General features: G+C 37.0%; 2 protein-coding genes across 5 annotated transcripts in view; one reads left to right on the top strand and one right to left on the bottom strand.

Annotated features, from left to right (window-relative positions):
• Positions 1 to 18,614, bottom strand: part of ANGPT2 (angiopoietin 2) — a 44,187-nt gene extending 25,573 nt beyond the window's left edge. Inside the window, exon 1 of one of the 2 annotated variants that reach the window (XM_018920122.3) lies at positions 18,186 to 18,614. In XM_018920122.3, coding sequence (XP_018775667.1) covers positions 18,186 to 18,470 — 285 coding nt within the window. In that variant the 5' untranslated portion in view covers positions 18,471 to 18,614. The remainder of the gene's footprint in view (positions 1 to 18,185) is intronic. The other variant, XM_009094774.4, reaches the window with a different exon arrangement.
• Positions 1 to 27,871, top strand: part of MCPH1 (microcephalin 1) — a 124,063-nt gene that overhangs the window by 70,322 nt on the left and 25,870 nt on the right. The window lies entirely within an intron of this gene.

Here is a 27,871-nt window from a genome sequence, read left to right as displayed (position 1 = left end):
ACGTTTCTTTGTAGAAACTATTAATCAGCTCCTGCCAAGGAGCCTCCTTTCTTTGTAAGCAGTAGCACACTCAGAGTTTCTGAAGGGGGAAGAATAGCTTGGGTAAAAAAGAGGTTTAAAAGAGGGAAGGGCATGGGAATGAATGCCTCAGTCTCCATCCATCAGTCAGGAGGCTTGGTAGTTTGAACAGCATGTCAGTCTTCTTCAATATTTTGCTCAAATCTGGAAGGTGAAACAGGGATTATTTGCCAGATTTCTCCCTTCCCACGGCGCTAGCTATGGTTTAATCTCTTTTTGATTCAGATAATATTTGAATATTATAAGAACTGTGTTAACCATGATCACGTTATTGTTATTGAACAAAATAAATGTTAAAACCTAATAGCTGACTATTAGTGATGCATTTTCCCAAATTTTGCTTTTGAGGGAGTAATTCAATCAATGACTTGATCAACTTGATCAATGACTGTCTTAAAGATAATACAAGGGAGAGGGAATGTTTGAAAGAAGGACTCTTTAATTGATAGCATTTTAGTGATTCTTCTTGGGATTTTTTTATTAAACATTCTATCTTTTGTGTAAGAATTTGGCTGGCATGTATTCTTAAACAGAGTATAAAAATGAAAGCACAGATGGGGAAAAATATGTCTCAAAATATGCTTCAATTGCAAAAACAGCTGGGAAAATTGAAATACTTTACAGTTAAGATTTGTTACAAAGTTAGAGTGATGCATTTTTAGAGAGAAAAAATTCTCTAAGGTCACCACTTTGGGGCTGCATCATGTTTTATTACTTCAAATCATATAAAATCATAAAATTTGGTGAAAATACTCCAGCTAAGTTGCCAAAAAAACGAGGACAGGTCAATAATATTGGAGCACATTCCAATACATTGCTTTTATAGCCAAGGCTTTTTTTTCAAACAAGCTTTAAATTGGCAAGAAAGGGAAGACAACATGTAGAGTATGTGCTAAAAATATGTTTTCTAACCATTGGCAGAGATACTATTAATCCATTATGAAGGGTTATCAATACTCAGTCAAATGAAAAACCTTCCTGATTGTATAGTTTGTGTCCATACTAAAAAATTTTTCAAAGAATCAGAAACTTATTTGTGCATTTTATAGACATTTGACTTCCCATTTTTTCCATTTTAAGTTATGAATGATGTCTTGCATTTGTTCTTTGCTCCCAAATGTTTAATCTATACCAATTAATGAGTCATGGTCCTTGTAGCTTTTATTCTCCATGAATACATACATCCCTCCCTTGCCAAAAGCTACCCCATATTAATAGTACAAATAGTACTGGATGCTTGTTCTATTTTATAGAATTTGTCAGTTATTGGAGCAGGATTTCCAAATAAAGTTTGGTGATTTTCTTAATGTTTATAGTCTTATTCTATCAACTCTAACATTTCTTTTCAGCAAGAGGTAATGTTAATCATGAGTTTCTACACAGTGCTGTGTCCTGTCTAAACAGGTTGTGTTACAACAAATATTGCACGCTTAGTCACCTTATGTAGATACAGAGAAAACTAATGACACATATGTAGTGATTTTCCTCTAACTTTTGTTTTGGATTTTAAAAAATGGAGTAGGTCCAATAGAAAACCTAGCAACAAAAAATATATTTACAACTAGGCACCTTTAAATACCACTGAAGCTACAGAGTTTGGCATATTGTAGAAGCCTGGGCAGTAAGGAATTAATGTGTTGTTATGCCTCAAATGCTGATGGCTGTTCAAGTGGGCAAGTAAGAACAGAATGTGGCTAGAAAGAGGGGCTGTAGGAAAGTAAGGCAGCACCTTTCTGGAACCCACTTCCTACTTCTGGTCTGTGGTGACCAGATGGGCAGAAGTAGGGTCAAGAATTAGGAGTGAGCCGTCAGTTCAGGATCAATCCAGTAGAGGGGGATCAAGACCATCCCCTCTAGAGACCCTCAAAAGACCCTCAAAGACCTTCAACCCATTTCCAGAAAGGTCCAGAAATATGGACTGCACCTGTTCACTTATTTACATGAAGAGTGAGAAACCTAAGTCCCAGGGGAGGGAAATTTACCTACAAAATGGTGCCCTTACGAAGCTTGGGTGGCACCACCAGGACCCTGGACACCCTATTGACTGCATCAGTGCTGGACCCTTTCCTCTCCTATCTCATTTCTCTTTATAGAGGCAAACATATTTCCATGCCAAGTGTGTCATCTGTTAATAAAACTTGGTGAGCATTTTTCTTTTAGACCCCTTTGGCTTTTGCCACTCTTCTTTGACCAAAGGCATTTAGGAATTTTGGGTGCTCCCTTCCACAATGGAGTGACATGTTACACTGTCAAAAACTGAGTTATAGTTCTCACATCCCTAATAAAAATATCACGTGCTTTATTTAGAACTTACATTTTCAAATTTAAACCACTTGAGTTTAATCAACTCTTCCAATACCTGTGGTCATCATCTTGGTGCTTTACAACTTCAACAAAATGTTCATTATTTACACAAAAGGAAGCAAGATGGAAAATGTGCTTAAGCATCCATAATCAGATTTGCTTAGTTTTAGTAACAGGTCAAAATAAGAAAAGCTAAGTCTCTTTAGTTCCTTTGGGAATACTTTTTCAGAGTATAGATGTAACCTTCCTGCTTCTCCTACTCCAGATATCTTGAGGTATCTTTAACCTAGTAATGCTTGGTCTTAGTTGCCCTGCCCTTTTTTCAGACTGGCAGTGTTCTTTGGATTGTGGCCACATCTGATTTCTTCATGAGTCATCTGGAGTAGAATTTAGCCCATAATTTGGACTGTTTTTTTTTTTTTATGCTTTGCCAATGTGCAGTTTTCTGATTGTAAAAGGTTATCCTTATATGCCACAGAATCCTTAAATTTCTCATTCACAGATACATTTTTTTAATATAAAAACAAAAATGTAGGTTTTTTCTCAGACTATTTTAACAGACTTATTTTTTAGTTAAAGTAATAAACATTTAAATTGTTTCTTTGTAGTATAATTGAAGTCTGTACATTAGGAGGGTTTTCTTGGTATGAACCACCTTGGATCCTACTGGATATGAATAACAGTGAAATGTAAAGTACTTCTTTAAAAAGAAGGAAACACTGCCTCAATTTCATTTCAGCAGTTCATGTGTAGCATGCTAAACATGCTCCTTAATGTGCACCATGTAACCATGTAATGTAACCATATTGACAGGCACTCCATGTGTGCTTGTATTTGTATTTCCACATCACATGAATGCATTGGTGTTATGAAGGCAAAAATACTGTCAAAATTTCAATTTTGCAGACAGTTTTGTTCTCTTTAAAATAGCTTTTTGTACTTATTTTCAGTCTGTCCCTGTTCCTACTGCTTCAAGTCAGGATGGAAATAGAAGAATCACTACCCTTTCCAAGAGTCATTTATCTTGACAGACCTAAGGGAACACATTTTTAAGGGCATTGCATCAATCTCCATCAATCAGACCTTAAGCTATTTTAAAGCAACTTTTATTAAATAATTTATTTCTTCATGTTTTCTGGAACGAAGTTATCAATTTTAGGAGCCTGTAGCTTTTGGAAGAAATTAGTACACTGCAGAAATAAAACGCAATCATGTCTGAAAAAGAGACATTTAAAATTTTCTTTTTTTTCCTTTCCCTAGAGCAGGAAGTCCCAGTGGTCTATGAGCTGTTTCTCAAGAGAGGGAAAAAAGTCTTTTGGGAATGTATATGGGAATGCTTGAGATGTCTCTATGCCCCATCAAACATGTCTGCCTGTCCAGACCTCCAGCTAAGATTTTTCTCTTATCTCATTTTCCTGTCAGCAAACAAAAGGTGAAAGTAACATCATAAATGAATACTATCTGGAAGTGAGCTTGATTTACTGGAAAATGCTCAAGCTAAAATTGTGTAATAAAATACTAAAGGTTTAAATGCTAACTCTTAAAATAGTAAACACAGACTTTAAAGTAAATGATATGCAGATGGTTCTGGTAGGGACACTTGTGCACTAAATGAAAGCTTAGCAGCCTTTTCTCCTGTCTGATTACACCACATTTAGAGGAAACTGTTACACTTTTATAATTTACACTTGCTAGCAGAAGAAAAATGTTCCCCCCCTCCTTTACTGGCAAAACTCTACTTCAATAAACACTAAATTTTCATTAATGTAATGTGAAACAAAATGTATGAAATGTCTTCATTTTCTATACAAATATTTATAAAGAATTACTTTCAATCTGTGTTCCTGAATGGAAGTATTCTGTATCTAATTCTAAAGTTATTACAGGATGATTGAGCTTTCTACTGTATGTTCTGAACTAACCATGAATGTTACAATCCAAGTGATGATGTAAAAAAGGCAAAGGAACACAAAGTAAAAGGGAAGAGACTTTGACAGCTGAAACACTCCCAAAAGTTGTTGTATTCCAGACACTGAGCTTATTTTGTACATGTAATACTACACTACTGCTTTCTTACCTACACATGTGTTTTGTCATTTAGAGGATGACATGGGTTCTTTGTACTATATATGATGCACATATTTTCTATGGTGCATTTCTGCATTAAATTGCAAATGAAAAATATTCTTTGCAAAAAAGCACTGTCAATGGAAACTAAATAGTCAACTTGACAAACCGCTTAGCAGTGATAATTTCTATGTAGGTAGGTAAATAATTTTATAAAAACAAAATTTAACAAAAGTATCTTCAAAATTAAAATCAATTATTTGGTGATTACCCATATTCATAAGAATTAAGGCTATTCATTAAAGCAAAAATTAAGATTCCAAATCACCATTTTTCTGGACCATAGCTGCTATGGTATTTCTCTTAAAAATCAGGGAAGGAATTCATAAAGTTCCCATTAGTCTAAAAATAAAGAATAAATAAATAAATAGTGTGAGTCATGAATGGCATTTTGCCGAAGTTCAGTAGCACTGAAGCCAGGAAGACAAGAAGCCAGTGATGCTTCAGCCATTCACTGAAATACATAAAATATTTTTCGTTATTTGCAACAAGCCAACCAATACTCAAAATTAGGATTCCATATTTATTAACAGTGTAGGAAATGCTGCTAATCAATATTTAAATTTTAAACACTAGGTTATAGCATTGGGCTATAATTTCCAAAACTGAATATTCTATTCTTTTGGAGACAAGCCTACATGTTTTCAATCAGATTTTGGACTTGCATGCTAGCATCAGGGAATCAGGACTTTATCAGACCAGTGTAAGGATGAGATTGTGCCCTACAATGATGACGTGTGAATAAACACTTGCTATCCCAGATCTTATTTCTCATAATCCTTTCTCATTTGTGTATTTTTTCCATTCCACTGAGCAACTGAAATAAGCTTACTATCAGATATGCTGGTGACATTTTTCATGGAAAACATTGTCTATGTGGCCTCATAAACTTTACAAAATATTTAGCAAATGTATTGGTCACAGTTAAAGCCATTTATCTTTTTTATCTCAAATAATATCAAGTGTTTTTTTATGAACTCTTTCAACAGGACAGTCTATTTTAGAGAATAGCTCATGATTTGAAGCAAATCAGAGATCAAGTTTTTGGCTAATATGAAGCAAATTCCACTTTTCAAAACATGTTACTGGGGAAGTGAAAAAGAGCGAGGCATTTACAGTTCATTCTCAGCATTGCTTTCTAGGGAAGCAGTCATCTTGCATTCCATTTCCAACCAGAAGGAAGAATGATTTGGAGTTCAAGGATCAAACTAGTTAGGAAGCTATGGTACACAATTAGTCCCTTTTGTGAGCTATAAAACTGGGTGTCTCCAGTTTCAAAGCTGTGTTCACAGAGCATCTTTCAGCATGATTAAATTAGATTCTTTTGATAGTTCACAGGTTAAGGAAACTGGAAGCATTTTTAGTAGTTCTTAATCTTTGAAACATACTGGCATCTAATTATAGTTTATTGAGTTTTTATGAGGTCTTTTTCTTAGAAGAAGCCTCAATGATGTTACCAAGTGATAACCAGTCATTTTTGCTGAAGGTCTGACAAATTTTGAATGCTCAAGACTTTGGGGAAGCACATGTCAGCTGCTGATTTCAGTTTTGAGGGACTGAGTTTCTTTACTAAGAACCCACTCAATTGTTTTGGAGGGGAGGAAGTAAAGTAATTTGTGCTCAAGTACTCTAGCTCTTTTTTTAAGATGTGCTGCATCTTTCTCACTGTCATTTCAATTGAAAATATGCTAGATGGACGGGGAGGTGGAGTGTCTGGAGAACTGCTACATTTACATCACCAGCTTGAAAATTCCTCACTTGCTGGACCAAACCTGTCAGAGAACTTCCCAAACTTTCCAAAACACTGGGCAGGGGAAGCAGGACCCAAAACCAAACTAGCCTTAAATATGCCTACAGAAAGCACTAAAGGCTGCCTTAAAAAAGAGAAGCTCAGGTGGTCACCTCTGCTTAGTTAATAAAATTAGTATCCTTATATGTTCTTGTCAAATGCCACTTCTTTATTTTTCTGTACTGTTTCATTAGCCCAGTGAAGACTCTTGAGTGCAAAAGTTTCTGAGGAATTCCATGCTCAAAAGATAAACCAGGACGCTACTGTGTTAAAAGTGGGCAAACACAAATATTTGGAAGCAAGATCAGAACATATAGACAGCATATTGCAGAAACAAAACATTGTGTGTGATGCAGGAAAAAAAATTAAATTATGTAATCCTGATTAAAAATACTTTTTTTTTTTTTTTTCTCAATAGCTGGAATTATCCATTTAAAAGCAGACAGTTTAGGTTTCTGGAACAGAAACATGAAGACAGCTCTTTCCATCCATTGCTTCCAAAATTTCCTCTTTGTCTCTGGTACCCCCTGAGCACTCAGGTGGTGATGGAAAGTCACCTCTTGGGCTCCAATCAGTGCTCCTGAAAGCTTGACACCAGGCAGCTGCCTGTGTGTGCCCTTCTAGAAATACCAGAAGCCAGATCCTCTCAAAAAAAAAAAAAAAAAATGATGCTATTTGCATTAACCATAAGAGAAGAGGAGAAAATATCAGAAAAAATGTCAGAGAACTAAAGCGATACATTATAGGATGGGTATTTTATGAGAGGACACTGTTCCCTGTCTGTCAAGATCTGATAAGAAGGGCCACTGAAGAGGGAGACTTTTAAACAGGCTTTCCAGAGACTCTCTTGGATGGCAAATTCTGCTGTCAAGATGAGTAAGCACATGAGCAGTGGAGAAAGTACAATGACATCGATACTATATGCACCTTGCCAGAAAAGAAAACTGTCTTACATCTGAGAGGTGGGCCCCTGCAAACATCGTAAATTTCAGTAAGGCCAAATGAGAGGTCCTGAACCTGGGTCTGGGAAATCCCAACATAAGCACAGGCTGGGCAGTGAAGGGATTGATGGCAAGCCCTGACAAGGAGGACTTGGAGATGCTGGTGGATGAGAGGCTGAACATGCCCTGGCAGTGTGTGCTCACAGCCCAGAAAGCCAATGGTATCCTGGGCTGCATCCAAAGCAGTGTGGGCAGCAGGGCAAGGGAGGAGATTCTGCCCCTCTGCTCTGCTCTGCTTGGGTGGGACCCCAGCTGGACCAGTGCTGCATCCAGCTGTGGGTGCTGCAGCATTAGAAGGGATTTGAATGGGTCCAGAGGAAGGTCACAAAGATGATCCCATGGTTGAAGCATCTCTTCTATGAAGACAGGTTTAGAAAGCTGGGATTTTTCAGTCTAGAGAAGGTTTTTAGAGACCACAGAGCAGATTTCCAGTACCTAAAGGGAGCTTACAAGACACCTGGAGAGGGACTTTTCACACAGGCATGTAGTGACAGGACAAGAGGAAATGGCTGTAAACTGAAGGAGGGTAGGTTTAAGTTAGATATTAGGAAGAAATTATTTACAGTGAGGGTGGTGAGGCACTGGCACAGATTGCCCAGAGAATTTGTGGACACCCCATCCCTGGAAGTGTTCAACCCCAGCTCTGAGTAACCCGGTCTAGCAGAAGGTGTCCCTGCCTACAGCAGAGTAGTTGAAACTAGGTAACCTTATAGATCCCTTCCAACCTAAAGCATTCTGTGATTCTGCAAATACTCAGGAAAGTATGCACAGAAGGTTAAAAACAAACTCAGCTAAAATGACAAAAGAATTCAGAACTGAGGATTCTGAATGAGAAAGAATGTAGAGGAAAGGGACAGCCAGGAAGCTGCATAACTTTAATAGAAGGAAAGAAATAAAGAAAATCAATCTGTGTGAGCAGAATTTTAAAAGTGGATGTGGATAGGAATAGAGATGAGAATTATTAATGACAGTAAGCTGCAAAAGGGGACTGGAAGGCTGATCTTAAAGCCAGCTGAGGGAATGAATTCTCTGGTTTGTTTGAAGTTTAAGAAACATGAAGTTGGAAGAAAATTCACTGAGGAAAATGGTGAGTGCAAAGGACTTGACTGGATGAGACTCTTGGGAGATGTTACTCCCACATGGACTAGAGAGAGACAAGAAAAAGAAACTATTTCCTTGTGAAGAAAATTATTACTCTTTTTTTCTATTCCAGAGGCATCCTTACTTAGAGGTAATCCACATGAATTACGCCTTAAAGCACATATCTGGTTTACTGGTCTACTCCATTAACTTCAAATACTCTTTCAATATTGTTTTATTAATACTTAGTTTTTGAAACTAAGTATTTTTAGTTTCACTAAGAAGTCAGTGGAAATTTTTCTACTTGTTTGGAGGAAAGCTAGGATTTTGTACACTGTCCTCAGAGCCTTTTTAAAACAATAACATTTACCATAACAAAGAAGCTGAACTCAAGACATGGCTAAGTTTATTCTAGATTCAAGTCAAATAAACGTACGTGTCAGAGGAAAAAAAAATAGGGTATTTTTAACTATATATTTAAACTTTCTTGCCTAGCTGGTAAACTGTAGTTGACAGAATCCTTGCTTGTATGTGCTAAGAATTCAACAGGGTCAGATTGTTTATATTTGTTGCAGTTTATACTCTTTCTAAGGGCTAGGTTATTGGTCTAGGGGCTTACTTTCTAGTTATTTGTACTTTGTTTCATCATGTCAGAGTAGTTTTCAGAAAACATTCCCAGTAAGGCTCCAGTAGCAGTTACAATAGGGTTTTTTAATTTACTATTACTTTATAGGCAAACATTATATCTGACAGAAAATCTGGCATCAAGATGACAGTTTAACATAAGTGAAAACACAGGGATAGTTAATATGGTCAAAGTTCAGGCCTCATGCAAGGAAGCTTAGGGGGTTTTTTAAGTTGATTCCTTAGCAGCAGTAAAACACAAGATTTTTGTATTTTTTACTTATTCATTTAAGCTGTGTTTTGCCTACTTTACCTGTTTTTTTAAGTTGCACTAAGAAACTGGAAACTAGTGTTTCAGTTGAATAGTTGAATTACCCTGTTCGTAAAAAATCATTCTGAAAAGAAAAGCAAATATAAGACAATTTTTTCATTAGGTCTTCACTGGGGAATTTTCTTGAGTAAGAAAACTGTCTGATTGGATAGGGTATCTGTTAATGCAAACTAAGGAATGGCAAGTGTGTTTTCCATTGTTATATTTTAGTCTTGATATGCAGCTTTTTTGTGTTTGAATGTTAAGACTTTGCACAGCTGAGGTTGTCAGTTGACAGCTGATACCCTGGAAAAATGAGGCTGTTGCTTCTTGACTGAATGGCATATTCTCCTTAAGGTACTGGTTTATATTTCTTTCTGAAACTGTGGGTTTGAACTAGTATCTTGCAGGTAGTTACACCTTGTAAATGGAAAATGAGGAAAATTGTTGCATAGAACGTAATGTAGTACATGGGAAAAGACCTAAAACAAATATATAAGGTGTCATAACATGATGTCTACGGGTTCTGTCAAGGAAGACAAAACTGAAATGATTTTCAGGTACCAGGGATAAAAATGAAATCTCTCAGCTTACTCAGGTACCTCCGTGTACATCTGTACATCAGGTCACATGATGAGCAGACCCCTGCGGCACGCAGATGTCACATCACGTGTGGGGGAGCTGCTATGGGGGCTATGGCTATTGCCCAGGAAATGTCCTTTCCACTTAGCTGGGTGTTTCCCCATTCCCACACCCTGACAGAATGGAACAAAGAGGCTTTTCCTTCCAGGATCACGCACATCAGGTGCAGGCCTGAACCAAAAAGCAAGCATACCGATGAAGCTGATACCGTGAGTGCACGAGGTGAATGACTCTTAGTGCCTGCAGTGTGAGAATGAACAGGTCTGCAGAGCTGGTGTTTGGACAGGGCTTAAGACACTGCTCAGTCCTTTTTATACTAGAGATTTTCAGAAGATCCTACTATTTTTAAATGGATACAATTATTTTCTCCAAAAATGAGAACTTTTAGGTTTTCTCTCCAAAGATGAGAACGTTTAGGTTTTCTCCCTGTTAAAAAGTTCTTTTAAATTGAGTGATAAAGATCAAACATTTGCTCAGTGTGTTTTCCTGTGGTTTTGATAAACAGTTTATTCAAAAAACATACTAAAACTTTGAAGCTCCTGAAGTACACAAATTATGGCATTTGTGTGATTATGCTGTACCACACTAGAATGCTCTAATACAATAGTTTTCATTTTATGCTGAACTACTCTGGTCCTCATCAATTAATGCTTTAGTACAGATTTTGAAGTGCACAAAGGTAGTTTCAATCTCTTGTTATTTATATTCCTAAAAGGTATTACACAGTCTAACACTTCAATGCCTATTAGAAGAATTTTAGTTGCTAATATTGAGAGAGGAGTAATGATTCAAGCAAGGCTTTCTTTCCCCTTTCTGGAAATAATAAGCTCTCCATTGTGTTGCCACAACACACTGATTTTAATACCTGAGCAAAATCAATGATACAAATTTGATATGTTGTTCCCTAGAGGGTAAAGGAACTCTGTTTATTATTTATTATTTTAAAACTCTATCATGATGCTTGAGACCTGAATACAAGTACAAAAACTAAAAGATAAATTTTCCCTACACTATTAAAAGGAGTTTGAGAAAAGCGATGACATTTCATGCTGCGTGGTTTTAACAAAAGATCTCCAGAGACAGCTGAATTGGAAAAAACATTGCTGTCATCTAAGAATTCTGAAGTATTTGCTCATCTAGAGAGGAAAATGTTTCCTTACAGCTTCTGTGAATAGTGAATTCTGTGAAGAATACAAGATTCCCATGCATACTTTTATTAACACGGAGAGAAGTTAGAAGAAAGAGGGTTGCATATTCTATCAGCCTTCTCTTTTTAGTAGTAAGACCTTTTTATGACCTTAGTTAGACTCCTGGAAGGTTGTTAGCTAAACTGATAAAGCTTCATATGGGCAGCATAAAGACAGCAGAAAAGTTCCTGTAGCTTTCTGCTCTCTCTTCAGACTAAGCCGTAATGTGCTGGAAGTTGGAAAGAGAAGAGATAGATATCATCTAATCATACAAATTGCAGGGTACATTTGCTGAGCTTTATAAACAACATCTTAATTTTAGGGTTAACCTGTTCCACAAAGAGATAAAAACTAACAGGATTTTCAGTAATTACTTGGAACACAGTAAGAATTTATTTTAAAAAAGCTTTTAAGGAGTAGTAATGTCTTTTTCTAGGCAGCTTAAGAACTGACTTAGTGAGTGTTTGCAGAAGTATCTAGGCGTGGGATTTTTTTAATACAAAACACAGGTCTGGATTTTGTTACCTGAAGAATTCTTTAACATCTCCTCTGAACCTGGTTTACTTGGAATAGACATCAGGTTCACCAAAAAGTATTTCTTTTTGTTCTCTCTAGAGAATAAATAAAACTCATTTTTCCTCTGCCCCATTGCCTAGAAATATGTCTGGTCAAGGAAATAAAATTATCACAGTATTTTTAGTTGTAAAGCACTTTTTAACTTACTGTATGCATCAGGTTATTTGGTTGAATGCTGTGTAATGGGCCATATCATTAAAGCATTGTCATGTATTTAATTACTGTCCTACACTTTTTTCTCCCCCAATGCTTTGCCTTCTTTAGTTATCTGATGTTTGTATTATTTTCCTACCTCTACTTTTTATTTGGCAAGTCTGAGAAGTTCAAATAATTAAATGGCAGATAAAATTGTCTGTGCATATTTCTGAAACTTCTCATTCGGTGCCATAGAAACTCTCCTTTTCTTGAAGGATCTAGTGATACTTATGGTCCACTAACACATTGTTTTCACTGTTATTACCAGTGAGTTATTTCATAGGGTGCATTTGGACTACCCAAATATTTCCTCAGCATGACATCCTTGTTTCAGGTACTTGATTTCCCCCCCGCCAAGAGCCATCTTTTCCCATTTTCCCTTATGCAAGTACAAGTATCTTTAAGGCTCCCATTAGTATCCTAATATGCTAACTAGATGCAAGAACCATTTCTCTCTGAAGTACAACTTGCATCTCCAGTTCCAGGAACTTTGGGATTTTTTGTTGTTTTCTGTTTTGGTTGGTTGGTTTTGTCTTGGTTTTTCTGTTCTGAATTTTTTATGATAAAAAGCGGTGACACACTGGAACAGGCTTCCTTGAGAACCTTTGGACTCTCCATCACTGGACATTTTCAAGGTTTGGCTGGATAGGTCTGAGAAATTTTATCTGGAAGGTAGCCCTGCCCACAGCGGAGGGCTTGGAACTAGATGATCTCTGAAGATCCCTTCCAAACCAAACCAGTCTGTGATTCTCTCAGGATGTGGCAATAAGAAGACACCAAAGTCTTATGGAAAAGCCATCAATCCTGATTTGACTCTTGTACTCAAGCTGCTTTCTAACAAGTGGGAAGTATAATGTTTATATATATATTGATATAATATTTGCAGTCTAGTCCACAGTTGTACCTTCTACCTATTGTCTCTGAATTTTCAGGCCTACAAACTTCAGTGCTAAAGTAGCATGTTAGGATGAGAGCCATGCAGCATGCTGGCTTTTGTAAATTCTTCAGCAATGCTGACAAACTGCCTAATCAATGGGGATTTCTTTTAAGTTTTCCATTCCTCCATTTGTGTCCTTGAGGCTGAAGAGGCTGATTGAACTTACTCTAGGAGCCTAATTAATATAGAGTGAGGCACCTGATGAAACCCTGGGTTTGCAAAGTTCCAAAGATCCAAGAGTGGCCCCTCTCTGTTGTAGACACTAATGCAACTTCTAAACCAGTTGGCAACATTTTGCCTGTCTAGACCTGTAACAACAGTAACAGTGGGGAAGACCATTTTACTTTGCCCCCAACCCTGGCTTTCAGCCAAAGCTGTGTAGAAGCCCATGACATGAGAGGTGCAGCAGGAGGTTCTTGCATTAAAGTATGTAAAAAGTTATTAAAGAAACAATGGTTAACTAAGCTGCTTAGTATTAGAAATCAAAGAATATGGTACATTTCCAAAAGCAAATACTGTAGTATGTAAAGGACAGTATTAAACAGTTACTAAAGGTACTGGTTGTCATATTTTGAAGGTTAGAAATGGGTCTAATCCATTTCTGTGGGCTTCAGAATAACTTCCATTCTAAGCAATACATACATGATAGCTTAGGAATCAAGCACATTTTACTGTTTCACTTGGTAAATTTGAGGTGAGATGCAAATTGTTGAATTTTTTCATAATTAACAAGAAAAAAGGAGCAGTAACAATAATTGTCTGTAAAAGAAACACCATCCTCAACTTCAGTCTCTCTGACAAAGTATCAAAGATATGTTAAAGGTAATGCTGTTAAATGTAATATATAAAGTGAGCTTGCAAGTGAAAAGAACTGGAAACTGGCAATTCGGTAATCTTCAAGCTCATTTCCTGTATGTACACTTGAAGAAAGAAAGAGAAGAAAACAAAAAAGAAAAGAAAGAAAGAAAAAAGGAAATTAAACACTTGCTGTCAATAGTCGATGGAGAAAACCCCCAATTTTGCTGTTTGGACCAGACAAAGATGACAGGTTTATTGTCATGTTAATAACAAACAAAGCACAGAAAAATATATCTTGAATGTGAGCAAGAGACTGGTTCTGTAAGGCTCTCTTCATCCCATTTTTTATTGATAACATCTTGGAGGTGAATTCTCTATTTCAATTTTGTCTTGTAAATCTGTAGAAGAAAATCTCATTTTCTTTGTTGATTTTGTACAATTTCTTACCTGCAGCACCCATTTGGTATTGGCAGAATGATGCAGATATGGTTTCTCTAACAGTTTTTAAACACATGCAATACCGTTATTTCAAATCCTTTCACTGAAATTTACCTAAAGGAAGTACCACAATAAACTACACAATTATATCATCCAGAGTGGTGTGGAAACTTTATCTGGTAACATACTAGTCTAAAAGTAAGAAAGTATTTTCTTTTGAGTCCTACCAGTTTTCTTTTGCTTAGCAAATAATCGTTGATAGACAGAAACAAGCACTTCTCACAATAAGTAAAAACAGATGCATTACTTAAGAAAGGAATGTAGGATTCAGAGTCAGAATCATTTCTTGAGTACTTCAAAGTCCAACTCTGTTCAATATATTTGTCCTTATTCATTGTATTTTTGAATGGCAGCATGTCAAATTATCTTTTTGTATTTGACAAATGGCATTCAGTGCAGAAATAATTACAACCTTCCAGGGTATCAAGACAAGGGAAAATTCATCTCAGTTAAGTGTATCCAAAGATACTGCATTTCTATCAGCAGTGCATCCCCCTCCTAGTCTGCTGGGATGATTCAGGATGAAACTCTGGTAATTGGTTTAAATGTTGACTCCTGACACAGATCTTTATTTGCTAGTCTTTTGATCTGCTGATAAACTACAAATAAATTATCCATATTCCAGATGCTATCATCAATTTGATAATACATTGTTTTCAGCTGTTTGTAACAGGAAAGACTAAGAAAATATGATCTCTTTCTTTTACACTATTGCTGTGGACAGTCATATCTCCTGAGTCATAGGATCCAGTCAATTTATCCAGGCAAATTCAAGTCAGCATTTAGTTATTCCAGTGTCTTAATATCTGAAAAAAATGCAGTTCCTTGAGTACAAGTGCTGTGATCCAAATGGTAAAAGTGCCATTTATTCACATAGAAATAGTTAAATTGTTGAACCTAAGGGATTGCCTGTCTTTTAGGAATATCTGAAAACCTGGTGTTGAATATTGAAAGTTCCAAAGTATAATAGCCAACATATATGTTTATATTTAAAATTTCCAGTCTTGTATCTCACTTGCTAGCATCTCTAGATAATTAAAAATTTTATTTATGAGAGTGTTACACTCCCTGCTCACACACACATAAGAAAAAAAAATCTTACACTTCAGTATACAAATTGATCCCAAGATATGAAAAGTCAAAGAGGAAAGTTCATTTCAGGTATATTGCAGCACGGCTGATGCAGCATTTTGGCCTTTGCTACAAAGTATCACTTACTGGCTTACTGCTAAATCATGGATTAGGTGGAACAAGGGTTTGTTCTAGTTTGTCATCTGACTGCTTAAACATAATCTGCTTTTCAAAAGACATTCTCCAGTTTTACATATGGCACATACAGTAGTGGCATAATGCATTATTAAAGTTCAGATTGAAAAAAGATGTGTTTTCATGAAGAAGCAATTTGTACTAACTGTAGAAAAAAAATCTTTTGCTTCATATGCAGGAGCAGATCAGAAAAGAACCTGGACACATCTAACTCATTTTCTTCCCATTGTGTTTGTCCATTAAGCAGATGAAGCACACACTTCCCATGCTGTTCCATTCATACAGCCCAGTGTTCATTCAGAAACAGAACGTTTCCTTTAGTTGATGGATTAAAGGCAGGAGAGGGGGAGGTGTGTAAAAATGTTTGGGCATGTGCAATATTTCAGGAGCAACATTTAAAGGTTAATTCACACTAGAAGTTTGTAATGTATATTTCACACAACTTCAAAGCAAAACAGGTTCTGCCTCTTAAAGGAACAAAAATCACTTTTAAAGAAAAAGACCCAAAGAGGGTTTTAGTGCAATTGCTGAGAAGCTAAATGTCAGGTTATTTTTAAAAGCAATCTCGTATTACACTTTGAATACACTATAAAAAAAAGCAAATACAATTTTTTCACCCCACCTTGACTGACCTTGCACTATATTTTGGGAGGTTGAAATATGAACTTAAGAATGTGTATTAGTGACCTTAAAAAAAACAGCAAGTAAACTCTGTAAGCAACTTTAAAGGTTATTGTTTGCTTTTTATCTTCACTTGCAGACCAGGTGTCTCTAGCAAAGTAAATCTGAGGAAAAGCTACTTTTTGTTGGAAGCTCTTTGTGAACAAAACAGATGACATAGAGAGCAGGTGTTAAAATAGTGAAAAAGGCAAACAGTAGATATTTTACAGGATGTTTAGCTGTGGAAGAGCTAGGAGAAAAACAACAGGCTGTTCTAAAGCATCTTATTTAGAAGCCTTTGCTCAAATACAAGAAACATTTCTCTGTCTTGTAAATCAGAATCTATGTTTTGATCCCCCAAAAATGGGTTACAGATACCAATCCTATTCCTCTTGGCACTGAGTTCTCAAGGACTGACAGGAAAGAGCATAGTTCTTACTAAATAAGGATGCTTAGTGTTTTCTGTTTACCTGATGCCACTTACAATACTGTGTTTGTCTACTTAAGTGGCATTTAAGACTGAAGTGTTGTGTGATTTACTGTTTATGTTAGGAAATTTCTTAGCAGCTGGGTAGCTTAGACTGTTCTACTTTGTGTGTTTTTCATCCTGCATTGAACATCTGTTAATTGTGGTCTTAGCATTACAACAGAGAGCATTGTAAATGAATAAGTAGAAAGGTAAGTAAGTGGAGGAAAGTAAGTTTGACTGCTTAAAAAAAAAAAACAAAACAAAACTTACTGAACTGACATTATTTGTGTCTCTAAATTAAGCATCCTAAACCTATAAAGAGGGATATAGAATTCCACACTGGAGCCTTCAAGTGTATGCATTTTGGATTTAAGCTTCAAGGCTCATTTCCAGGCTCATGAAAACCCTCTGCTGTTTGTTTTGGAATGGGAAGTTTAACACTTTCAAATTCGCCAGCAGGTTTCATTGGTTGTATCCCAGTAGTTCTGTAACTTTCTAACTGATGAGAGGAGTGAGTCCTAATGCAAAATTATTTTATAACTATGTAAAAAATGGCTATTCATTGTAAAAAAACTGAGTTCTCTCTATTCCCAACATAGATTTTTTTGCTATGAAGAAACCATTATGGCATCACTAGAACACTTATTTGGAAAATACAGTGCCAAGTCCTTAAAATATTTATTGCTTAGAAGACAGGCATGTTGGTACAAAACATAAAGGCTCATAAATTTACATGCAATTAGACTATATTATAACACCTTTCCAGGTAGTAGTGAAATAAAGGTTTTTTTTAAATCAAAATCTGTTGAACTGCATAGCATTTTGAATCAAATGAATTTATGTAAAAATGTGAAATTGTGATCAGGTTTACTCTCCAGTAATAATAAAAATATATGCTGCAATTTTTTTTCCTGCTCTTTCAGGTACAAATGTTGCCACTTTGGCAATAAGCATGTCAATTTTCCCTTAGTTCCAATAGTATTGCATTAAGGGAAGCTCTGTGGTATCTGTAACACCTTTTCCAGACTATTTTTCCCTTGAATCTTGTACATTTCACTGAAAATGTTACAGGAGGCAAAGGATATCCACTAAAGAATTTTCTTAAAATTCTATCACTTCACAAGGCTGATTTCACTGCAAGTCTGACTTGCAGCCTTTGCTGGAACTACAGTTCTTTATCAGTGGGGTTTAATAGGTTAATTTCTGCATTCAAGTTTTGAAATCACATTTCAGATAACATTTTTCAGGCATGTCTCAAATAAAGGCACTTTCTATATTCTTTAAATAGATCTAAACTAGCCCTTGCCAATTAATTTTAAATCAGTAGCTGCTTCTCTCATGTCAGAAACTTCAGACATGCCCACAGTCCATCTGTGTATGTAATTTATCCAAGCAACTCAAATGTAATGACAAACTTTAAGGCACGGTCTGCACAACTGTACCGTTCACTCTTCCTTGCCAGTTAATATTATGTTCCCAGACTACAAAACAACTTTTTGATTGAAAGGTAATTCAGAAATGCAGCTTAGACAATGCACTCTGTGAATTTAGGCACTGTTCAAAAAAAAAAAAAAAAAAAAAGAAATCACACTGAAAGAGATAACAGGATGTTAGGTTTTGGGGATAGAAATGATATTACCCTACCTTCATTAGCCACTGAGTGTTGTTTTCCATGATGTTCTCAAGTAGCTGCAGTCTTTGAACTGAGTCATCATAGTCCAGAGGTGCATCCCTTTGCACCGCGTTGGACACGTACGGAGTCGAGGAGCGGCAGTTGTCCGCCTCGGGCAGGAGGAAGGTGTAGCTGCAGGACCCGTGCTGAACCTGGTACTGCTTCTTGCCTATCGTCTCCATGCTCTTACTGAAGGAGTTGTATCCTGAAGCTAAGAATATGCCGCAGCCCAAAAAGAAGCAGGCGGCCAGCTGCATTTTAATCCCTGCGGTAACTCGGCGGACCTAGAGAGCCTGGATGCGCTGGCCAGAGCCCGGCCCTAGCTAACCTGCGGCGCGGCCGAGCGCTGCTCTGCCATGTGCCGTCAGGCGAGGGCTGGGCTTGCCTGCCTGCCCCGGGCGGGCCGGGGAGGTGCGGCCGCTCCCGCCGTGCCCGCAGCTGTCAGGCGCGGGAAGCAGCTGCGGCCGCCCCGCCTGGCCCGCTGCCTTCCTGCGCCGCTCCCCGCCGAGCCCCGCGCCTCGCCAGCCCAGCCGCTCGCTCCCCTGCCCTTATAGCAGGAGTGGGTAAGAGCAGGCACACGTGTGGAGCGGAGCCGCTCCTCCCTCCCTCCCTCCCGGGCTCGCCGGGGCCGGGGGGCAGCGCACAGCGGCTGGCGGGAGCGGGGCGGCGAGAGGAAACCCCAGGGAGGAGCCGGCAGCGGCAGGACCCCTGCGAATTCCTGCAGCACGGCTCTCATTAAGAGTTTCCTAGACAGAGAAATCAGTTCCGATAGCCTCCAACTATGCTAGTAAATTATCTGAGATGGTAATTTTTAAGCTGTTTACCCTCGACCACCCCCACTAAGCACAAATACAAACACACATACATATGTCCCTGGGTTTGTTCGTTCTTAATTTATTTTCTTTAAAATGTGCTGAACCAAGATGTAATTTAGTTGGTGTATAATACACTAGAATTACGGACAAAGACACTGTCCCATGCATACAAAAGCAGGCTTGGGTACGTCCTTGCAAAAAGAACACGAGGGGCAGTAATTAGAGGTTTTCAGTTGAACACAGAATTTGTATTTTACTGAATCTCTGAGATGAACACTCATTTTTAGGCTCGTATTTCAAGAGTTAAGCGTTTACAAGCTTTTTATTTATTATTTTGAAGGCACTTTTTTTTTTTCTTTATGTCCTGGCTAACTTTGGAAGTGCTAATGTTAATAAAAGAGTTAGAAATCACAAGTTAGCTGGGACTGGAAGAGGAAAAACCATCCAGAGGCAGTGGCAGTAAGGCATAGCTCAGGAAGTGGCATGGCTGAGTAGGAATTACCCTGTTAGCTCTCCCTAGCCCAATTCTGTGCCCTTGGGAGTGGGAAATACCCATAAAAGGGGAGGGAAACTCTAATAAAGTATTTGTAATTTATATGTAAGAGTAAAAAGGACTGCTTCCCAACTCCCATGGTCGCAGTGATCAGTCATTTTGAAAAAGCGGAAAATTACTAGCCTTACCACACTCTGGGAAAAGTCCATTCCACTGAAATTTTGGAAAAATTTACCTCTCTGTAAGGAGAAATTGTCCTCTTGAAACCAGCATGATAGGATACTGACTCCTGAAGACAAACTGCCTGAGATTTTGGATAGGTCTGGATCTGGAAACTATAGATTTTTCTTAATTAAAATAAACAAAGGGAATGCCGTGCTAGTCAAACTAACATGAATTACTGACCAAAGTTTCTCATATTCAAGGAGAATCCCAGCATGTCTCAGGATCTCTGAAGACAGACTCTTACATTACTTGCTCTATCTTATATAGAGAATTGATGTGGCTTTAGTTTTTTATATCAGGAGTTGTCAAAAGTAGTTGTAGCAGCTAAAATTCATGTCTTTGGTTGTTGGAAGCTGCTGATTGTCTTTACATAGTTACCTCTGTAAAGGAACTAGAATTTAATTCTGGTGATTTCCAGAAAGGTTCAGATTATATTTGGACTATAATGAGTGAAACCAATTATGTTGAATTTTTTCCTGTGGAGTATTCATATGCCACTGTTCATCCTTCTAACCAGAGGAAACCAAGAGATATGTTTGGAACAGTCAAGATTATTTGCAACAAAATATATGTAGTTGGAGGGTTTGGTATATGAAGTATGCATTCTCCATCCCTTCAATTTTGTCTTGCAATAGCCAAGCAGATTATGTGACAGCTACTTGCATTGATAGCAAAGTTTAAAACTTGTTGTATACTGATTTCTAACTTTAAATGAATTGAGGTCTTAGAAAGAGTATTTAATTCCATGTGAATAACAGTCTTTGCAAGATACTTGACCAACATACTATTATCCAATGAAGACAGAAAATAGCATTAGATTAATGCATTACACTGTGTGAAGCATTTCTATCTAACCAGACATTCCAATTCAGTATTTTCTGTTATTTGAGTACTTTAATTAATTTGCTAATTTAAATTAGAACTTCCAATTGCAACTTGTCTTTAAGTTGGTCTGTTCCCTGTTTTCCTTGCACAGCTAGCCCAAAAAAATGAAGGGCCACATTGTACTAGTCATCCTTCCTTTCACCACCATGTGTGTATAGTTAATAGAGCAGTGCTAAAAATTAGATTGCTCCCGCCCCGGAAATATCTGTCTCTTAATGAGGAAGAATTGGAGGATAATCTTTATTTTTCTGATTATATTTTCATGGATTTTTTAAAATTCTTTAGTTATGTATTGAATGAAAATATGAGACTGAGCAGTGTAGTATTTTAGAAATTTTCTTTTTAATTATTAGAACTCTGCTCAAGGGACTGAACACATATAAAAGACAAGATGTAAGGGAGAATCTGCTGAGAAATCATTAGACAGGATGTCCATGAGAGGCTTGATTAAATCAGTAGTTTTTGATTGGCTATAAAGCTTGCCATCTGTATGCCACCCTAATGAGTCACAGCACCGTTGTAATCTGGCAGCTCAGTTTTGCTGGGTTTTGGGAGAGATGAGTGTCTCTAAAGGTTTGAACTGGAGTCTGTTTTCCTTTATGAAAGGCCAAAGCATGACCCTGGGAGGCCCTTGTGCTGCAGTAAGGCCAGGAGCCAAACTGAATTTGGAGACTGCCTAGGAAGCCTTGCTGTATCTTGGGCCTCCACTAGGGAGAACTGTGGTTGTAGGAATACTGGAAAGAGAAACAAGTTCACCTTTTACTGTGTTTTAAGCTGGGCTTGGTTTTTGTGTCTTGGTTTTTTGTTGTGAATGAATGAATGAGTAAATGGTCAGTTGCTATGGCAGCTCTCTGCAGTTCGGGGAGGTAGGGAAAACACAGGTATTAGTCTAAGAAGTGACAACAAACTCCTGATGGAAGACTCTCACCAGAAGAGCAGGCACCATCACTTAGCTTCTACTCACTGTGTTTCTCATCTAGATCTTGGAGTAACGCCCTGAGGTGCACCATAGTAAAGTTTTCCCCAAGCTTATATTGATAATCCCAGCCTGTAGGGGCAGTAACTGAAATACAACCCCCCCAAATACATGTCACCAAGAGAGGGTTTTGCTGTTTCCCCATCTGGGTCCAATGGACTCATATTGCTTTAATGAGGTGCTCTTTCCCACTGTCCAGGAAAGTCAGTGATTGTTCACCTTGCCAACGAAATAAATACACATCCCTTTAACCCTTCGCTGCAGCTTAGTGCCGTATTTGGTGCATCTTTTGGAGCAGTAGATTGTGATCCTTCACCCTTTCTATCCTTTTGGGAGCAGCTTTCCCAGCTGTGGAGGAGGAAGTGGTCTTCTCTGCCTCTCCAGAGAGTCAAAGCCAGTCAGAGTTCAGGGGAAAAGAAAGTAGTAACAGCTAAATTTAGAAAACTGGTGTGAAAAGTAAGGCAAGTTAAATCCATTTTTGTCCTTGAAATCTGAGGAAGAGGAAGGAAGATGCCTGCATCCAACCTTTTTACTGCCTTAGAGGCATTTTAGCAAATCTGCTTGAAAAGGAGGACTTTTTCTGAAAACTGAATGACTGAGAAGATCTGTTCCCTGCCAGTTATGAGAACGACCATTTCTTTGTTAGACATGTTGAAGTAGAGAGGAATTTAAATAATTTGGCTTGGAGTCTTATAAATGTCAGAAACTGAGTAAAAAGTTATAATTCAGGCTAGTCACATCCTCTCAGTATTTCTTTCATGTTTGTTGTTCTCTTCATCTTTCATTTCTGCTGTCGATATGGAGTGTTGTATTTACATTCATGATACATTTTTCCTGTAAACTAAAATACAGCTTTCAGCCTGTGAGTTCCTGCTTGCTTTAGAGCTGAGTGTATACAGTATATGCCATAAAATACCAAATACTGGATTGATATATTTAAAGTACAAATTAGATCTTTCCCTTTTTAGAAAGAAGATACCCACTCTACAGAACTCACCTTATAAGCAGAGCTGAAATGTGTATTTTGTCAAAACTAAACATTTAGAACATTTTGCCAGATGTGTGCAGGCAATTTCCTTTCCTGGGAAACAGTTAATTCCCTTACTCAGCCAGTCGTGGGTTTCTTCCATGCAGCAGATGACTAGGCTGCTCTGCGAGAGATGCCTGAATTCTACTAACATTATCCTTCCAACTCCCATTTTACTTACAGCTGCACAGCTTCTGTTTGACAGGCAGATACAGAGATCTTGTGAGATCTCAGATAGAAAAGGAAACATATAAACTTAAGAAATAAAAGAAAATGTTGACTTAGCTTTAGTCTGCTATCTGCAAACTTTGCCACTTGAAAACTTTCAAAATGTTGATTTAGTAGATAAGTTCTCATTTCAGCAGTTTACTCATTTTAGGAAGGGAAAACTGCATCATAAAATATGTGCAAACTAAAGGCAAAACCATGTAAACAAGTAGGTTTTGGTGCTGCATTCTTACAGGGATATTTGATCTACATATGTAAATGCAAATGCTGTAATGTAAGTTCAGAATCAAATCTGAGATGAAAAATCATCTGAAACATGGAATAAATTAATAAAGTACTTTATATATTCTTGGTATTTACATTCCTCACATTTTGACACTCAATGTTAAGTTCCCACCTTTGGTTCCTGGTACTTTAATATTAGTTTATGATAGTTCCATTTGCTGTCTTCAAAATATTTTCCTTCACTGTAAGTAGTTTAGCATTTTTCTCAGGAACAAATGTCAACAAGGACAAGACTCATGAACTTGTAACTTAAAAAAGACAGGATCTAAGACCCTATTGGATTTTTAGGCTGCCGAAAATCTTGTCTGTTTTTAGATTTTACACACTTTTTCAAAGAAATGAGTGATAAGTTATTATGTTTTCCTATAAGCCAAACAATTTCTTTTCATCCAGACCCATAGTTCATATTTTTAGCACTTTAAAATTAATGATAATGTCTCAACGATCATTCCTACTTCCCCCACCATTTGCTCATTTCTATTCCATCTGAGCTTGTGCACCAGTCTCTCATGACTTCTTGAACAAAGTCTCAGGATTCCACTCACTTTCTCAGCTGCAGTTTATTTCTAATCACTCAGAACATCTGGTGTAACATCTTGTGAATTCATAATCAACTTTATGTTCCATCTCTGACGTTCCATCACGTCTCCTTTGAGTGCCCTTCCTTACAAGGGAGGGCATTTGCCCAATAGTTCTCATATTGTACTTCTGCTGAAGGGACAAGAGGTCAATAATCTGATCCACTGAAAATTTCAGTTACCACTCTGGCTTGGTGACTCAGTCTGTTTTTTCCCATCTTGCCTTGTAACATCCAATCCATCATTTCAGTACACAGTATTTTTCCTAGATGTCACAGCACCAGTGGAAGCATAATGCAGCCAAAAACAGACTTTTGTATTCCCTTGGAAATTCTTCCATTCTCCCTTTTTAACAATTGACACTGCCAACATCTTTCAATGCATTTAAATCTTTAATCTGCAAGTTATGTTTCCTTTATGTCTATGATGTTTTATTCTCTCCCTTTTTTGATGCCATGCTTTCATTAATGGGTCTAAAACCCCTATCTTGGTCCTTATCATCAACATACTGAATTCTGTAACGTAATCTCTCTGGCTCCTCCATAATATTTGAAACATGACTTGCTTATGAAGCTTATTATATTAGTTCTGCCTCAGTAAATTACATTCAACTTTGCTGTCATAAGGATAAACGGTTAGGCAATCATCAGAGCTTCACACAAGCAGATTATATACTTAATTGCTTTGAATTTGGAAGATCTAAATTTAGCACCTCTCCTACCAATATGTCAACTTCATTGCTTTCTATGTAGCCACTGGCTGGATTGGCTTTCCTGGGCTGTCTTGGGTTAAACTTGGGATATCTTTTCTCAGATAATCAGATATTTAATTTGATCATATTTCCAAATTATAGACTAATTTTGGTGTCCCACTTCTTTTATAGTAACACTGTATTAAAAGACATTATCTATAAAGCATAATTGTATCTGTATATATGCAAGTGCTTAGTATGTTGTTGATGCCACTGTACCTAAAATATAATTGTTGTTTTAAATTCTAATTTAGCTTGGGACTTCATGATATCACATCCTGAGTAATAACAATAACATGAATTAATGGGGTTTTTTTTTATTTTCTGTCATTATCACTTCCAAACTCCAAAACCTTGTTAAATACAAAGTGCTTCTTAATTTCTGCTGCTTCATTACTTTTAAAGTGGTTTCCTTTTTCAGTCCAAATTTTTAAGTGGTATCTAAAGTAGAATTCACAAGTATCTACTGAACTCCAGTCTATACAAATAATGTAGGCACACATCTAAGAAGACTCTTACTGTGCATTAATGAAGTTCCTGTTTGTAGGACAGATGGTAGTGTCTTTCACTGTGAACATTTTCTAATAATGAATGTTATTTTAATCTTTGAAAGATGAGTCATCTACATACAGAAGTAGGAAGTGAGTCCCAGGATTATGAAGAATAGTTGCCACATGTCCTTCGTCCTTAACATATTTATATAGTTTGGCTATAGTGCACAAAGGCTTTGCTCATTCTCTTCAGAGTTATGTGATGACAACAAACTGTAGCTGGTAGCAAGTGTAATTACATCTTAAACTCAAATAACAGGGGTTCAGAACTAGCAGGGAAATTGCACTGCTGAATATTTGACAGTGTTAAGTGCTGTGCCTCTCTATCTCTCATACTGGAAAAAGCATAATACAGCCCTTGTTTAAACAGGTTATCATTGGTTGAAACTGAATGAAATAACTTGTCTGCTAATGTGTAGTAAAGCCTTTAAAACCTATTTTGAAAAATTGTTCCCATAGCACTTGTGTATTTACTCTTGACTGTTGAACTATAAGTTAAAAACTTAACAGATGTCCTTACTCTGCATGGTTATATACCATTTCTAAGCTTTGAAAAATGTCTTTTAAATTACAGTTTTGTGCATTTGGACAATTTAAACCTAAAATCTTTATGTAAGGTTTTGACTTTTGTTATATTGTGTGAATGCTGTAATATATTGATATGAAAAGGCAGCAGGCTCTGAAAGAATCCAGAAGGCTTTTGGAAAATGAGAAGTCTGTCTTACTGACATCCTACAGAAAAATGCATATGCTGTTTGTTTAAAGGAATGTATTTTTAAAGTCTAAGCAGCTGACAGTAAGATAGCCTTACAAATCAGCCCAGTGCCTGTGATTTAAATCCTTCCTCTTGTAAGCAGTCAGTCAGGTTAGCGGAAGGTTCTCTCATCTGGTAATAGCGCACTTATTTCATAATAACAGCATGTCACACTTCCGAAGAGCATGCTCAAGTTAAGATCTGAATTCAAAGATAAACTGGTGTCAAAGAGGGAATGAAAAGGAAGTGAAAAACTGTGTAAGAGGAATAAACAACACTTTCAGAGAGGCAGAGGACATTTAGGGCAGCAGTAAGGTACCTAGTTCCTGACATCTGTTTCCCTCAAGAAAAAAATACAGTACATGCACTAAGCTTTCTATGGAGAGTGCAAGAAAAATATTTGCAGCATGTTTTCATATATTCATATTTGTTGAACTGTATTATGGATGTGTAATTTGAAGTGGACAGAGCAACTGCAAACTTTTATTTTTGCACTCCATAAAAATAAATATTTTCTTTTTTTCAGTACTAATAAACATAGTTCAGTAATAGTTCTCAAAAACATTGCCCACCCTCCTGCTGATTCTGCCACAAAAACTGGGCATTCTTTTTGTTGTTGGTTTTATTGCTGAAAAAGCAGAGGAAGGAATTAAAGTGGAGTTTTTTTCTTCCTGGTTAGTGAGGGATCAGAGACCATGATGGGACAGCACAAAGATTAGCTGCATACAGATAACAAGATTAGGGCTTCTTTGAGTTTGGATTCCTTGCCTCTGTACAACTTATTGCTCTTTAAATATTAATGTAAGTACCTCACTGGCTGAGTAATATTCTGTTCTTTATCTCTCCAAATAAATCCTTTGCTGGAAAGATAATCCTCCATCTCCAGTGGAATATATAGACAAGACCAAATCTCTTTAAAGTATCCTATAGTTAAAGTAGTATATTTTCTTCGCAACACAAACCAATGAGAAAGTCCTTTTACTGGACTTTTATCTAAATCTAAATTATTACTTGAGTAATTTCCCTACACAGAAAATTCAAATTTTTAAAAATCTTTAATCTGTCTCACTAGAAATATATGTACAGGAAATTTGGAGATGACAATCTCCAATATTATGCATCCACATTCAGGCTAGCCACAGCCAAAGTAACTTTTATTTAAAAATCAAATAGTTCAATCTCAGCTTATTAGTTGGAGGCTAACCTTGATTATAGAACACCTTGCTTGTATTTTTATGCTCTTACTTGAATTTTATGTCAATATTTTCAGTCAAATCTGTGATCAAATTCTATTATAAATAACTAATAAAGCTTCATCTTTGGTTTTAAATTATACATTGTGATTTATTACTGCTTCAGCATTGTGGCCTGAGCCCTAATAGCAATGTCCAGTGAATAGCATTTGTCTTGAACATAAATGACTTTCTTTCTAGTTCATCAAATTAGGGATCAGCTGATGTTCTTCTACTAATTTCTGCTTTCCTTTACCTCTTCACCCACTTGAGTATCATTTTTAGGAAGCAAAATCCATATTCAAATATTTACTAGATGATGTCCTGAAATGACATCTCCTAACTCAGCCAGCTTAGAATATATTCTTTTTGCATTAATGAAGATTGCATCCTTGTGTAGGGTGTTAAGGTGCCCTTCTTTGATTAAATGCATATACCAGGTAAACCAAGATTTACCTGTGGAGTCAGAACAATTTCTCTCTGTTGATCACAAGGAGACTCCTGGGTAACAAGTTCAGATGACAGCACTAGAATTTAAGTGAAATTAATGTCATGAACCTTATGGAAATAAGTGATGGTTATTCAAGATATCATGTGTGTTCAATTTTTTCATCTTGAAGTGCTGTTGTTAGTATATAATTACTATTTTTCATTTTATTACAGTTATCAGACTATTGTGTCCAAACTGTGTTGTTTTGCCACTCTTCTCTTTTGGTAATGGATTCACTTGGACTGTGAATTGATTAAAAAAAACAGGCCAGTAAGAAATTGGGTCTAAATAGATTGTTCACCCTGGAAACATAATTCTTCTACACTGTAGGCACATTTTGCAAGGCTAAGAGCACTATACCTTTGGTA

The sequence above is a fragment of the Serinus canaria genome, chromosome 3, assembly GCF_022539315.1.
Source record: "Serinus canaria isolate serCan28SL12 chromosome 3, serCan2020, whole genome shotgun sequence".
Classification (NCBI taxonomy): domain Eukaryota; kingdom Metazoa; phylum Chordata; class Aves; order Passeriformes; family Fringillidae; genus Serinus; species Serinus canaria.
This window is presented reverse-complemented; position numbering and strand designations above follow the sequence as displayed.